This window comes from Rhipicephalus sanguineus, chromosome 11 (genome assembly GCF_013339695.2).
Source record: "Rhipicephalus sanguineus isolate Rsan-2018 chromosome 11, BIME_Rsan_1.4, whole genome shotgun sequence".
Taxonomy (NCBI): Eukaryota; Metazoa; Arthropoda; class Arachnida; order Ixodida; family Ixodidae; genus Rhipicephalus; species Rhipicephalus sanguineus.
The window spans coordinates 87,131,715-87,143,408 of record NC_051186.1 but is presented as its reverse complement, the minus strand read 5'-3'; the positions used below and the strand labels follow the sequence as shown (position 1 = coordinate 87,143,408).

The following is an 11,694-nucleotide window of genomic DNA, read 5'->3' as shown; positions in this document are numbered from 1 at the left end:
GTTCTGCGTTGTCAGCTTGCATGCGCACCACGTACAAACTCAGTCTTGCTTGTACAGCCATTACACATATGCAAGCAAGTTCGGCCTCGCGCAATCGAATTCGGACAGCTCAGCCTTCATTCTCGGCTGAGCTGTGCACATTCCCACAATAAGCATACACCACTTCATTCTCTCGATGCGGTATTTTGTTTTGTTTTCCTTGTGCAAGCACGTACGTACGTTTGCAGCCGACAACTTGAAAGCACGCGTCGGCTGCGGCCGAGCAAATTATGAAAGGGCACGGCGCGTTTCTCCACGACTTTCCGGTTTTCCTGCTGGCTCCCGCGGCTGTAAAAAGGCGAACGCAAACAACGCCGCACTCGCACTCCGCACCCTTTCTTCAGCGCTGTCTTAGTGGAACGCGATTCGTGAGAAGCTACCGTCAACTACGGCCTCCGTGCCAGATCTAAGCTCTGTCTTCCACGTCTTCTACTTCGTGAACCTTCACGGTGAGACCGTATCCGTTGCTTTGTTTATTTATTGTTTATGTTTTATTTTTGCGGGTAAGCGATTGGGGATGAGACAGGCAGCACATGGGTGTGCACAGTGGGCACCCTAGAGAATTGTCGCTCCATACTGCCAAGAGCTGTAACCGTCACTTCGCATGTGCCAACACTCTCTGGCTGCAAACGAGCGCCTTGGTGTTCCTACTTCTGTACACGATTTGTACATAATTACGGATTAATTGTCTCTAAGCGCGTACATCTGGTTTTTGCCCATGCCCAGTTTTCACCGTTTTTAGGCTTCGTCTGTTCCTTGGAGCACGTTCAATTCTTTCCACACTATACTTTCTTATGTCGGCTACCTCACACCTGTTGATGAACTTCGAAAGCGCTGCGAGCCCTATTTTGTCTGTAGCATTGTAGGGTTAATTGTATTTACCGTTTTTCACACGATAGGCAGCGTTTCATAGTCGAACCTTCGTTACTATATAAATGTATTTTCTGCTGCTTACGTTGGAGATGCCCACTATTTGTAATTGTAGACCGAGACATTCTGCGCCGTCTATTTCGTGCTCGATTAGATTTGCATGCGATACACGGAGTTACAAAATTTCTGCTGCACATTCCTCTCGTCAATTAATTTTACCTGTCTAGTACTACGACTATCTAATACTTGGACCTAAATTCGTGCAGGCTTCACCAGACCGCATTCCCGCGCTTTTAGTGTCAGCTTTGTTGCGGGTGCAGCCACTAGGAGATGGCGCTATGATTACCGCATCACGTGACGAGCGGAAGACCAGTCGGGAAGAACTTGCCTGGGACGAACGTGTGCGATCGTGCCTGTTGAGCTAACATGTAGCCGCGCGAGCCCGCGTGCTTTAATCCTTACGTGATTAAACAGTTGTCATTATCCGTCTGCTCGTTCGTGTGCTCTGTTCTCGACCACGACAGGCTTCAGTCATGTGCATATGTTGATGTCAAGTGCAGCTTGACTTGCCACCCTGTATGTGCTAGAATATTGTCACGTTCATCACGGCGCCTCCGAAGAGCATGTTACTTGTTAGAAGACTTTCTGTGGAAGCCTCCCACATTTTGCTCAAATATCGAAACAGGGAGTGCAGTAGCTGCCACATTATCGATGTCGGTAAGTATTGTCTCGACTTCCAATTGCAGGAGCGCTAGGACAACCACTCCATAAGAAGCACGCGCGACTCCTAGTTCATTGTGCATTAGGTTTCGATGTGTTAAAAGCCCTTGAAGAGGGGTGTCTGTGAAGCCAGAGTTACGACAAGTGGTCTTGCCTTCCTTGAGGCAGCAACTGTCTTGAAGAAGATAACACGACCATAAGCGTGCGCACAGGGGGGGCAGGGGGGGGCGGCCGCCCCCCCTAATCACCTGAGAGGGGGGGGGCGCAAAATCTACCCCATACATTGACTTAGTTGAGTGGGGGGGGCGCTGCGACGAACTTTTGCCCCTCCCCCCTAATGGGGAACCCTGCGCACGCCTATGAACACGACTCGTCGAATCGCTGCCTCTTGCACAACCCCTGTTCATGGATTTTTCTTGTCTTCCAGCCTCCATCTCCTCCTTAACTTCTGTATAATGTGTTAACTTGTGCTGAACATTTCAGTGAGACTAGTTGGCCCGTCCGCTGTATCACTCGTGCTCCCATTCGTGGTTTGGTGCTTCTTTAATCTGGCCTATTCGGTGTTTAGCAGTAATAATAATCGCCTTCCCACCAAGACCAAAGTGATGTTGCAATGCGAACATGCCGAGTGTTTCTTCTGATACTGAATTCACTTAGATACTGATGTTATACGCCATTCCTGTTTCATACGTAAATTTAGTGCCCTCTACAAACTGTAATAACAGACATGAAAAAAAAGCGATCTGCGAAAGCTATTACCAAAATTGGAATTCTCAGTCAGCTCAAAGTTACGGTAAGCTGTATTATTGTGCTTTCAGTCAGTTCCATTGTCTTGAGCAGGGGCGTAGCCAGAAATCTATTTCCGATGGAGGGGGGGGGGGTCCGATCACCCTTTATGTATGTTCGAGCACATGTCTGCACATATATGCACACAAAATGTAAAAATTTGGGAAGTAAGGGGGGGGATCAAGAACCCCCCAAACCCCCTTTGGCTACACCAATGTTCTTGACGTAAGTCCTGGTTTAGGGGGGATGGAAAGAAACGCGAACAGCGTGGCGCGCTGTTTTCATCACGCTCTGACCTTGGTGGCAATAAAAAGATGCTGGAATGGTTCTTGATTGTATCACAGATGACTCTAGTGACTTTTTATCACCACCAAGGCTACAACCGCTTGAAAATAAATGCGAAACAGCACAGAATGTAGATGCCGCATGTTCGCGTTTCTTTCCATCCCCACTGTACATCCTGCAGACAGACAAGCGGTGTATGGAAGGTATACTTCTCTAAAAAATACGCCGTCCACTCCGCATATAACAATCTATATGGCACATTTATTAGTCCCCCTCTCCCCACCACCCCGTAAAAGTATCCCGACGCTGCCCTTGACAAACCGTATATGTCGTGTTCATCCGAGCTCCTCGCCATAGCGGGTCACACACACACACAAAGAAAAACCCTCTTCGGCAGTTTTCGTGCTATTTTTAAAATCTGCCTTGGTAACTGAGCGCAATTACGTCGAGAGATGAGGGCACGTGCTTGATACTGTCTCGGCGCCAGCAGCCACATGTTTCCTTCATCGCTTAGGCCGCACGCTCACCTCGACCTTCGCATCAGAAAGGCTTGTACACGGCCGTACGTATAGCATCATATACTTGCAAAACAGTTTCGTGCGGCTCGTGTCAAGGAAGCTGCGAACACGCCTGTGAACCGACCCATTATGTCTGCAGACAGCCTAATGGATGGTGGCATTAGCAAATAAGCGCAGTCAATAGCTCACTTCTAACTTTCTCTCACAGGGTTTTCAAGCAAAGCCTGGCAGACGTGTATACCGCCAGATTGCCTAAAGAGAGGGCTACATGACAATTTACTCTCAAATAATAATAATATCAGGGTTTAACGTACCAAAAGCACGATATGATTATGAGAGACGCCGTAGTGGAGTGCTCCGGAAATTTCGACGACCTGCGGTTCTTTAACGTGCACCTAAATCTAAGTACACGGGCCTCAAACATTTCCGCCTCCATCGAAAATGCAGCCGCCGCGGCCGGTATTCGATCCCGCGACCTTCGGGTTAGCAGTAGAGCGCCATAACCACTAGACCGCCGTGGCGGGGCACAATTTAATCTCCTTCGGGCCACCAAAAACGATATTGCAACGCAGTATATGTACAGCAGTATAGGTAGCCATAAAGATTTTCGGGGGGGGGGGGGATTCAACCATGCTTTATATATGTTTTGCGTGCGTTTCTATGTGTACCTGTATATTGCATATGCAAAATGAAAAAGAAAGACTTCAAATGGGGGGGGAGGAGGTTAAACTACCCCCCCCCCCCCTCCCGCACGCCAGTGAGATACAGCAGTATACAACCTGCATGTCCAATAATGAGACTGATGTATTTGTTTCCATGAGCATGGAAAAGAAAATACAGCCGCCGTTCACTTTAGACTTAAGCGCCGGGTTTTCCTCGCGTTCATCTCCCTCGTCAGCGATCACTGCATTACCACTAATGTGCACTGACTTATTTCGGAGGTTAAAAGCAAGAGACCGTGTTGCCCGCAGTTGGCTTCGCTGATGCCTACGTTTCCTAATCGCAGTCCGTAACAGCGCCACGCAGGACGTTGCGATTTAATATGTCGGCCTCTTTTTGTAGTCATTGAACTCGAGTCCACTGCTGATTGGAAAAGTTCTGCGGATGTCGCTACAGCTCTTCCCTTAACTACGTGCTTGATGCTGGCAACTATTGACTGGCTCGGTAGCTGTGAGCTATAGCTTCAGTGACAACTTTTATCAGTTGCTGCGATATCGACTTGAGCAATACTACATAGTTGTTGTAGTTGTCTATTCGTGCTTGGCTCTGCAGATATTTCGTTCGACGCAAGCTAATTTTGCTTTGTTTTGATGTGATTGTTGCCCGCTAAAGCACAGCTTCTACTGGCTACAAGATGGTGGTGTGCTCTTCCAGTTAATGCAACATACTATAAAAGTGTGAGCGGAAAACGGCAGAAACAGAAAACAAAGGGCAGGACAGACGCTCGACTTACAAGTGATGTTTATTGAAAATGAGCAGGGAATCACGCATGGGCAGCCAAGCTTATGGCGAGGTGTCACCACGCTGGACCAACATAGCTAATAATAAAGCTTCTCTTGTCAGAACTGATCAAGGACGGCCACTTTGACTGCTGAGAATGCATTTTTCTTTATCTGTCAGTGCTACCGAGATTTTGTACGTTTTAAACGGCGCCTGAGTAAACCATATTATTCTTTATCGTAGAACACTACATTACACAATATAGAAATGGAGAAAATGCCGTGTAAATAAAGGAAAAGGGTAGGTCTTACTTTCAGCATTGTGCAATATATACCTTTCTTCACGAGCTTTGAGTGCGCTAACCTAAAATCCCATACGCACAATGCGGAATAACGCCATCAGTTGGATACTTATGGTTTCTCGCAAGAGGGCCCAATTTCTTTGAGCAGGTAAGCAGACTGATGGACGCCGGCTATCCAGGTGATATACTGGGTCGCAGGATAAGAATGATAATACATTATTTAAAGATGAAGCTTAAGGGAGCGAAGGACATTGCCGTAGCGGATGCATCACGCAGAAGAGTGGTTTCTATATGATAACTTACAGGCATGGGAAAATATTAACGCGCGAAATTTACAGCCGAGGCATATTGAATAACCAGATGTGAAAATGCATGTGCAAGTGAACCTTCGATCGATTTATGAGACCTGGTAATGGTCGATTTAGTAGCAGATATGCGACTTAGGTTGGTTCTGGTAAAGAGTAGCATGCGTCGAATTCCTGGCGTCTCAATCTTCGGTTGTAGACAGCGTGAACGGGATACGATTGTTGAGGGAGCGAGTGACGTGGTAAGGCAGACAAGCGGGCGTTTACCCGCAATACATTCATTTTACGCGCAATACGTTCAGTCAGCTCATGTTCCGGGTTTTTTTATTCTGTTCCTGTCAAAAGTGATGCTGTTGAAGGTGACTGAGGGAACACGAGGCGGCCCTCGTAATTCCACACGTTCGCACCTGCTCGACTGTTGTGATTCCAGCGGATGCAATCCTTGGCGGACACACGCATTTTGTCGACATAGAGGCAACAAATTAAGAAAGAATTACTAGAGACATTCCATAATTGAAACCTGGGTGATAAGTATGCCAGCCAGGCCTGTATCTCATTATGAGACAAGGAATGTGCCTTCCTGCGCAGCACGTGTCGTTAAGGTTTTCTGACATTGCTTTTTCTTGACCATATAAATGTAAATTTAGCAGCGGACCATGGCGTCTGAGTACGCCCATCTGTTTAGTTACCACTAGGTGTGTTTGTAACGATAACATATTGAAGTGTCGTTCGTGTTTCTAATAAACCAGTTGAGAGTTTGCGATCATTTTGTTTCTGTCTCCGTCCTTTTCTATTGTGCTGTGCATTGAATGATGTATCAGTACCAGCTCGCCGAACTGTCAGTTCTATTGTGGAAGGTGTGCTGTTAACAGCATGTACGATTCACCTTTTAAAACTTTTTTTCTTGCTTTCAATCCCTTAATCCTTTTTTTGCCCAGTTCCCTGTCGTTCCTTTTTTTCCTTCTCCCCTAAAAAGGGGTTTTGATTGACACCTCCTGCAGCAACCATGGGATTGTCGAGCGTCGCTGTCGTGCGAGCCGTCGCAGCTCTCCTCATCGCCGCCTCAGTCTGCCACGGCCAAAATGCCCCGGGTTCCTGGGAAAAAAAGCAAGTGGGCGAAGACCCGCTGTACGAGCAGATGGCGCACTTCGCCGTCTCGAAGCAGGTCGGCGGTGACAGGCAGAACTTCGACACGGTGCTCGAGCTTCTCGAAGTCGAGACTCAGGTACATAAGATAGGACCACTATAAAGCATGACTTGATAAAAAATATTCAACTAAAGGAATACAAGGGTATAAACAGAGCTCAATATTTGTTGTTTAAAATGACAGGGGTGTGTTCAGATAAGTACAGACCAAGGGGGGTCCCGACTATTTTTTGTTTTGCACGAAATTTTTATATGAGCTGGGCAAATGTCTCTATAGAAAGGAATGAAACTTCGTTTTGCGGAAATTATCACGGATTTCTAGGAAAAAATTCCCGTTTCACAACAGGTGGAAAAAGGCAATTCTGCAACTTTCAGATTTCACAACTTTGGAGGCCTATCACTAAAAACTTAACGCATTGTGGACATCAGTGTTAATTTTTCGTAAATCTTCAGCAATAGTACTATCGGCCTACGGAAATTTAAATTTGTGTGACTGACAGTACATTTTTGAAAAATTGCCAAACTTTGATTTTTGAGCGGCTGCCTCTGGCTGACCCCAAATTCAAGGGTCTTTTTTCGCAGTTTTCGCTAAAGCGCTGAAGCTGAAAATATCTCTCGCAAGTCTACGAAAGGTTTTTCGCTAATTAAGCAAAACGTTATGCGACTACGCTGCATATTTATTTCGTTATAAAATCCCAAAAATGCCATAATTCCAAAACTAGCGAAAATTGCAACATTTTAGGGTCGTTTTAAAAAAAAATAATCATCACCGATTTTTATGAAAATGATGGACTATACCCGGCCATGACTGCTAAATATTGTGCTGCAAAAATATGTTGCATTATTTTGTTTGAAGTGAGAAAATTGAGCTTATTTTAATACCCATGTATAGTCTTAACATCAATGTGCGGCGTTCTAATGATAAAATAAATTTAATAGACATATTTAGTTCGTAGCTCGCTTTTTTGGTTTTAATAATGACGATGGACCCAGCTTGTGTCTTTTTGACTGTTTTGAGACAGAGAAAAGCTGAGCTTGAATTTTTCAGAGCTCCTCTGTCTGTATCCATACTACGGCACATTGAGGCAGCAGGCACGCGAGAGCGCGTACAGCAAGACCAGAGCGTAATTGAATGCCACCTGCAAGAGAGGGAAACAAAAGTACGTATAACAGCCAAGCACTCCGAGAACCTGTGACGGAGAACACATGACCGTCGTGAAATGCGAGACGCACCGCGGTGCGCCTGCAACGGTCGGACCCAGACAGGAGAGAGCGTTCCCCTCACCCCTGAAAAGCAGTTTTTTGGCTGTAGACCATATGTCAGTCTGGATAGTGAACTCTAACACAGAAGTCGTGTTGTTTTCTACGTGTGTCAATGGTACAGTTTTTTCATCACATTGTAGTTACTATCGTGTCGTCCTCTATTATTAATAATAAGTTATTTCGTAAGCAGATAAGATAGAGATTGCGGAGTAAGTAAGAAGCCCACTGCAAGCAGCTCTCTTCACGTAAACCCTGGTGTCAAGAAATCAGCTGCGATCCGACTACTGAACTTTCGTTATTGCACTAAGAACTTCCTTGAACGCTACCTTCACCCCAAAGTGATTGTACCTTATACTCACTGTAACCTACTGTGTCACCGAGAGACCTCACTGTGGCACAGTTCTGATGGCGAAGTTTCCTGAACGAAATTGCTGCGCCGACTACTTAAAGAGACACAAGCGGAAGATCAGGTTTCAAAGGAATTTCCGCAGTGTCAAAGACTTGGGAATTGACAATCTAAAGAAAGTGTTGGAAGCTGACACAGCGCTCAGAGTGCATGAATCGCACTTTGTGTGCCAGAATTGCTTTAGGAACTTTAAGGAAGACATTGAGCATATGGAAGAGGAATCCAGTCAGTCCAATGAGGGTTTCCAGACTACAGAGGAAGTTATGGAAAGCATTAAGGCAGTCGTTGGTGCCCCATCAGCAGTGTCGCCACTAACGCCTCCTCGGAGTGTAAAGAAAGGGAAGAGACACTCGTACGCAAAGCGCAAGGCAAATGAAATGACTAGAGCTGCTGTAAGAAACATTCGATGCGGAATTCGCACAGCATACGGTATTAAAGACATTCCATCACAATTCAGTTGCTGCGCCTGTGCCAGCTGGAAGAAAAACCTACACACAGCGTACATCAAGTGCACATATTTTCGAGAGCGCTGCCGTCTGCTATCCTTGATACATCTGAGCCTAACAATAAAAGAGGTGCAACGCTTCATTCCAGAGGCAACGAAGCACGCGATTCTAAAGGCCAGGAAGATAGCTGCAGAACAAGGTGTGTGGAGCCTTTTGGAGCCGTACTGCAAAGAAAAATTGAGTGAAACAGACACCAACAAAATCCTTGAATACTACACAAAAGATGAGCTGGACTGTTCAAGACAGAGTCCAAACAAGAAAGATGTGGTGCGCGTGCGCATCGATGGAAAAGCCGAATTCATTTCGAAGCGTTTCATGACGCGGTCGCTACGAGAGACATACTCAGTCTACAAACTTGCTAATCCGCTGTCAGCGGTTGGTCTGACAAAATTCATATCTTTGCGCCCAGAATGGATCAAATGCTCACCGCATCGGGAGGGATGTGCATGGGCATATTGTGCAAATTTCGAACTATGCCTTGTTGGGATCAAAAATGCGTCGGGGTCTTTGATGTCGACTGATGATGTGCAGGCGCTCTGTGTGTGCACGCAGCCTAGCACCAAATGCTTCTTAGGCGAGTGCGAACAATGTCCTGTGAAGAATGGTCTCAGCCTGGGAACTCTTGGCATAGCACCGGACGAAGGAATTGTATTTGATACTTAATTGGGAATCAGGTGAACTAATAAAGAAGACCATGATGCCTCCAGCATTCCTAAAGGAATTTCAAAATGTGACCATAAAATGGATCCCTCATAACTACCTCACGCGCACGCAAGCAAATACCATACACGAGGAAAAACAGTGTTGTGAAAAGGGTTCCATTGTTTTCCACTTTGATTTTGCCGAAAATTGGTCCATCGTACTCCCAGATGAAGTACAACCTTACCATTGGCAAAGTACGCAAGTTAGCATCTTTACTTGCGTTGTATCGAACATGGAACTACGCAATAATTAGCGATTCGTTTGCCACGACTCTGCACATGCTTGCAGGCCCTGGAGAAAATCAAGGATCACATTGAAGATTATGCTCCAATTTACACGAAACTAACACTTGTGAGCGATGGAGCAGCTGCCCATTTTAAGAACAAGCCACACTACATAACCTGCGTTCACCCGCCACCGAGGTCATTCAGTGCGCAAGTGATTTTGTTACTATTGTAGCAGTAAACTTAAAAAAGGTTTTCTTACTGCATATGGAGAAGAGTGAAGTGGAAGCCTTCATAGAACTGAAGACAGGAGGAATGGAAACTTGCCAGACGGGTTCAAGGTATTCAGGCAACCCACATGTGCAAACACATGAATCGGACCAAGGGGAATTTCCTGTACGTTAGCGCGGTGCGCAGACACAGAGTGGAAGAGTTGTGAATCTGCAGTGTGCAAATTGATTGCCCGAATGGATATTACTCATTCTAGGTGACGTGAATAAACTATTTAATGCGCAACATGAACGTGCTTCTTGTAGTATTCATAACTCCCTCATTCCCCACCATCTCAACCGGTTTCTGCGAATGATAAATTCATCGAAAATATTAAGACCGCAACCGGTCTTAATTTCCCATACAATGGTAATGCTCGAGCCACCTGTACATTATTGTAACCAACTCTAGTCCATAAATTTCGTTGCTTGGTGGAAGAAAATCAGGGTAAGTACGCAGTTGAAGATGGTAACACGAAGGCTTTTATTATTAATAAGTATAGGAAGATATTTTTGCAGGATTTTCATCGAAACTATGGCCCTCAAGTAGTCTTAGGGCAAGTTATAATCATTTTCCTTAAAGAAACAAACGCGAACCTCACATTTCGGGCCCCCTTTCTCTACCACCCAGCAGCGAGCAATGGGTCTAGGCACACTAACGCAACAATAACATTTTCCCGTACTGTTAGGGAAATACTAGTTAAATCTCTTTTGCGTTAGACAGGTGGTATGATGTGAACTAAAATGATTGACGTGCAGAAAAATTTGCATTCTACACCACGAGCCTCATTGGTACGCGCTCTCGGGCGCCGGCTTGCCTCAATGTACTGGTAGGGACACAGACAGAGGAGCTCTGAAAATTCAAGCTCAGCTTTCTGTGACCAAAGCGGTCAAAAAGGCACAAGCTGGGTCAATCGTCATTATTAAAAACCAGAAAAGCGAGCTACGAACTAAATATGTCTATTAAATTTATTTTATTATAAGAACGCCACACATGATGTTAAGACCATACATGGGTACTAAAATAAGCTCAATTTTCTCACTTCAAACAAAATAAGGCAACATATTTTTGCAGCACAATATTTAGCAGTCATGGCCGGGTATAGTCCATCATTTTCATAAAAATCGGTGGTGATTATTTTTTTTTTAAAACGACCCTAAAATGTTGCAATTTTCGCTAGTTTTGGAATTATGGCATTTTTGGGATTTTATAACGAAATAATATGCAGCGTAGTCGCATAACGTTTGCTTAATTAGCGAAAACCCTTTCGTAGACTTGCGAGAGATATTTTCAGCTTCAGCGCTTAGCGAAAACTGCGAAAAAAGACCCTTGAATTTGGGGTCAGCCAGAGGCAGCCGCTCAAAAATCAAAGTTTGGCAATTTTTCAAAAATGTACTGTCAGTCACACAAATTTAAATTTCCGTAGGCCGATCGTACTATTCCTCAAGTTTTACGAAAAAGTAACACTGATGTCCACAATGCGTTAAGTTTTTAGTGATAGACCTCCAAATTTGTGAAATCTGAAAGTTGCAGAATTGCCTTTTTCCACCTGTTTGAAACGCGAATTCTTTCTAGAAATCCGTGACAATTTCCGCAAAACGAAGTTCATCCTTTCTATAGAGACTTTGCCCAGCTCATATAAAAAATTTCGTGCGAAACAAAAAAATAGTCGGGACCCCCCTAGGTCTGTCCTTATCTGAACACACCCACAGGAAACAAATAGACGGAACGTTGAGATGATAAAGGATAATACTTGTTAATCTCACTTTGTACAACACTTTGTTTATGAGACGTTATGCTTTATAAATACAGTGTATATGGTATCACTGCCCTTTTTGATTTGAAGCATTGTACTGTCCCTGTAAACCCACTGGACTACGGATTATGGAAAACGAAATGCGGGACCAAAAGAA

General features: G+C 44.9%; 1 protein-coding gene across 1 annotated transcript in view; it reads left to right on the top strand.

The window, feature by feature from the left end:
• The first annotated feature begins 348 nt into the window (after positions 1-348).
• The window catches only part of LOC119373932 (salivary cystatin-L2), a 17,034-nt gene continuing 5,688 nt past the window's right edge, over positions 349-11,694 (top strand). Inside the window, exons 1-2 of the mRNA XM_037643993.2 lie at positions 349-488; positions 6,266-6,489. Of these exons, the coding sequence (XP_037499921.1) occupies positions 6,271-6,489 (219 nt within the window). The 5' untranslated portion in view covers positions 349-488; positions 6,266-6,270. The remainder of the gene's footprint in view (positions 489-6,265; positions 6,490-11,694) is intronic.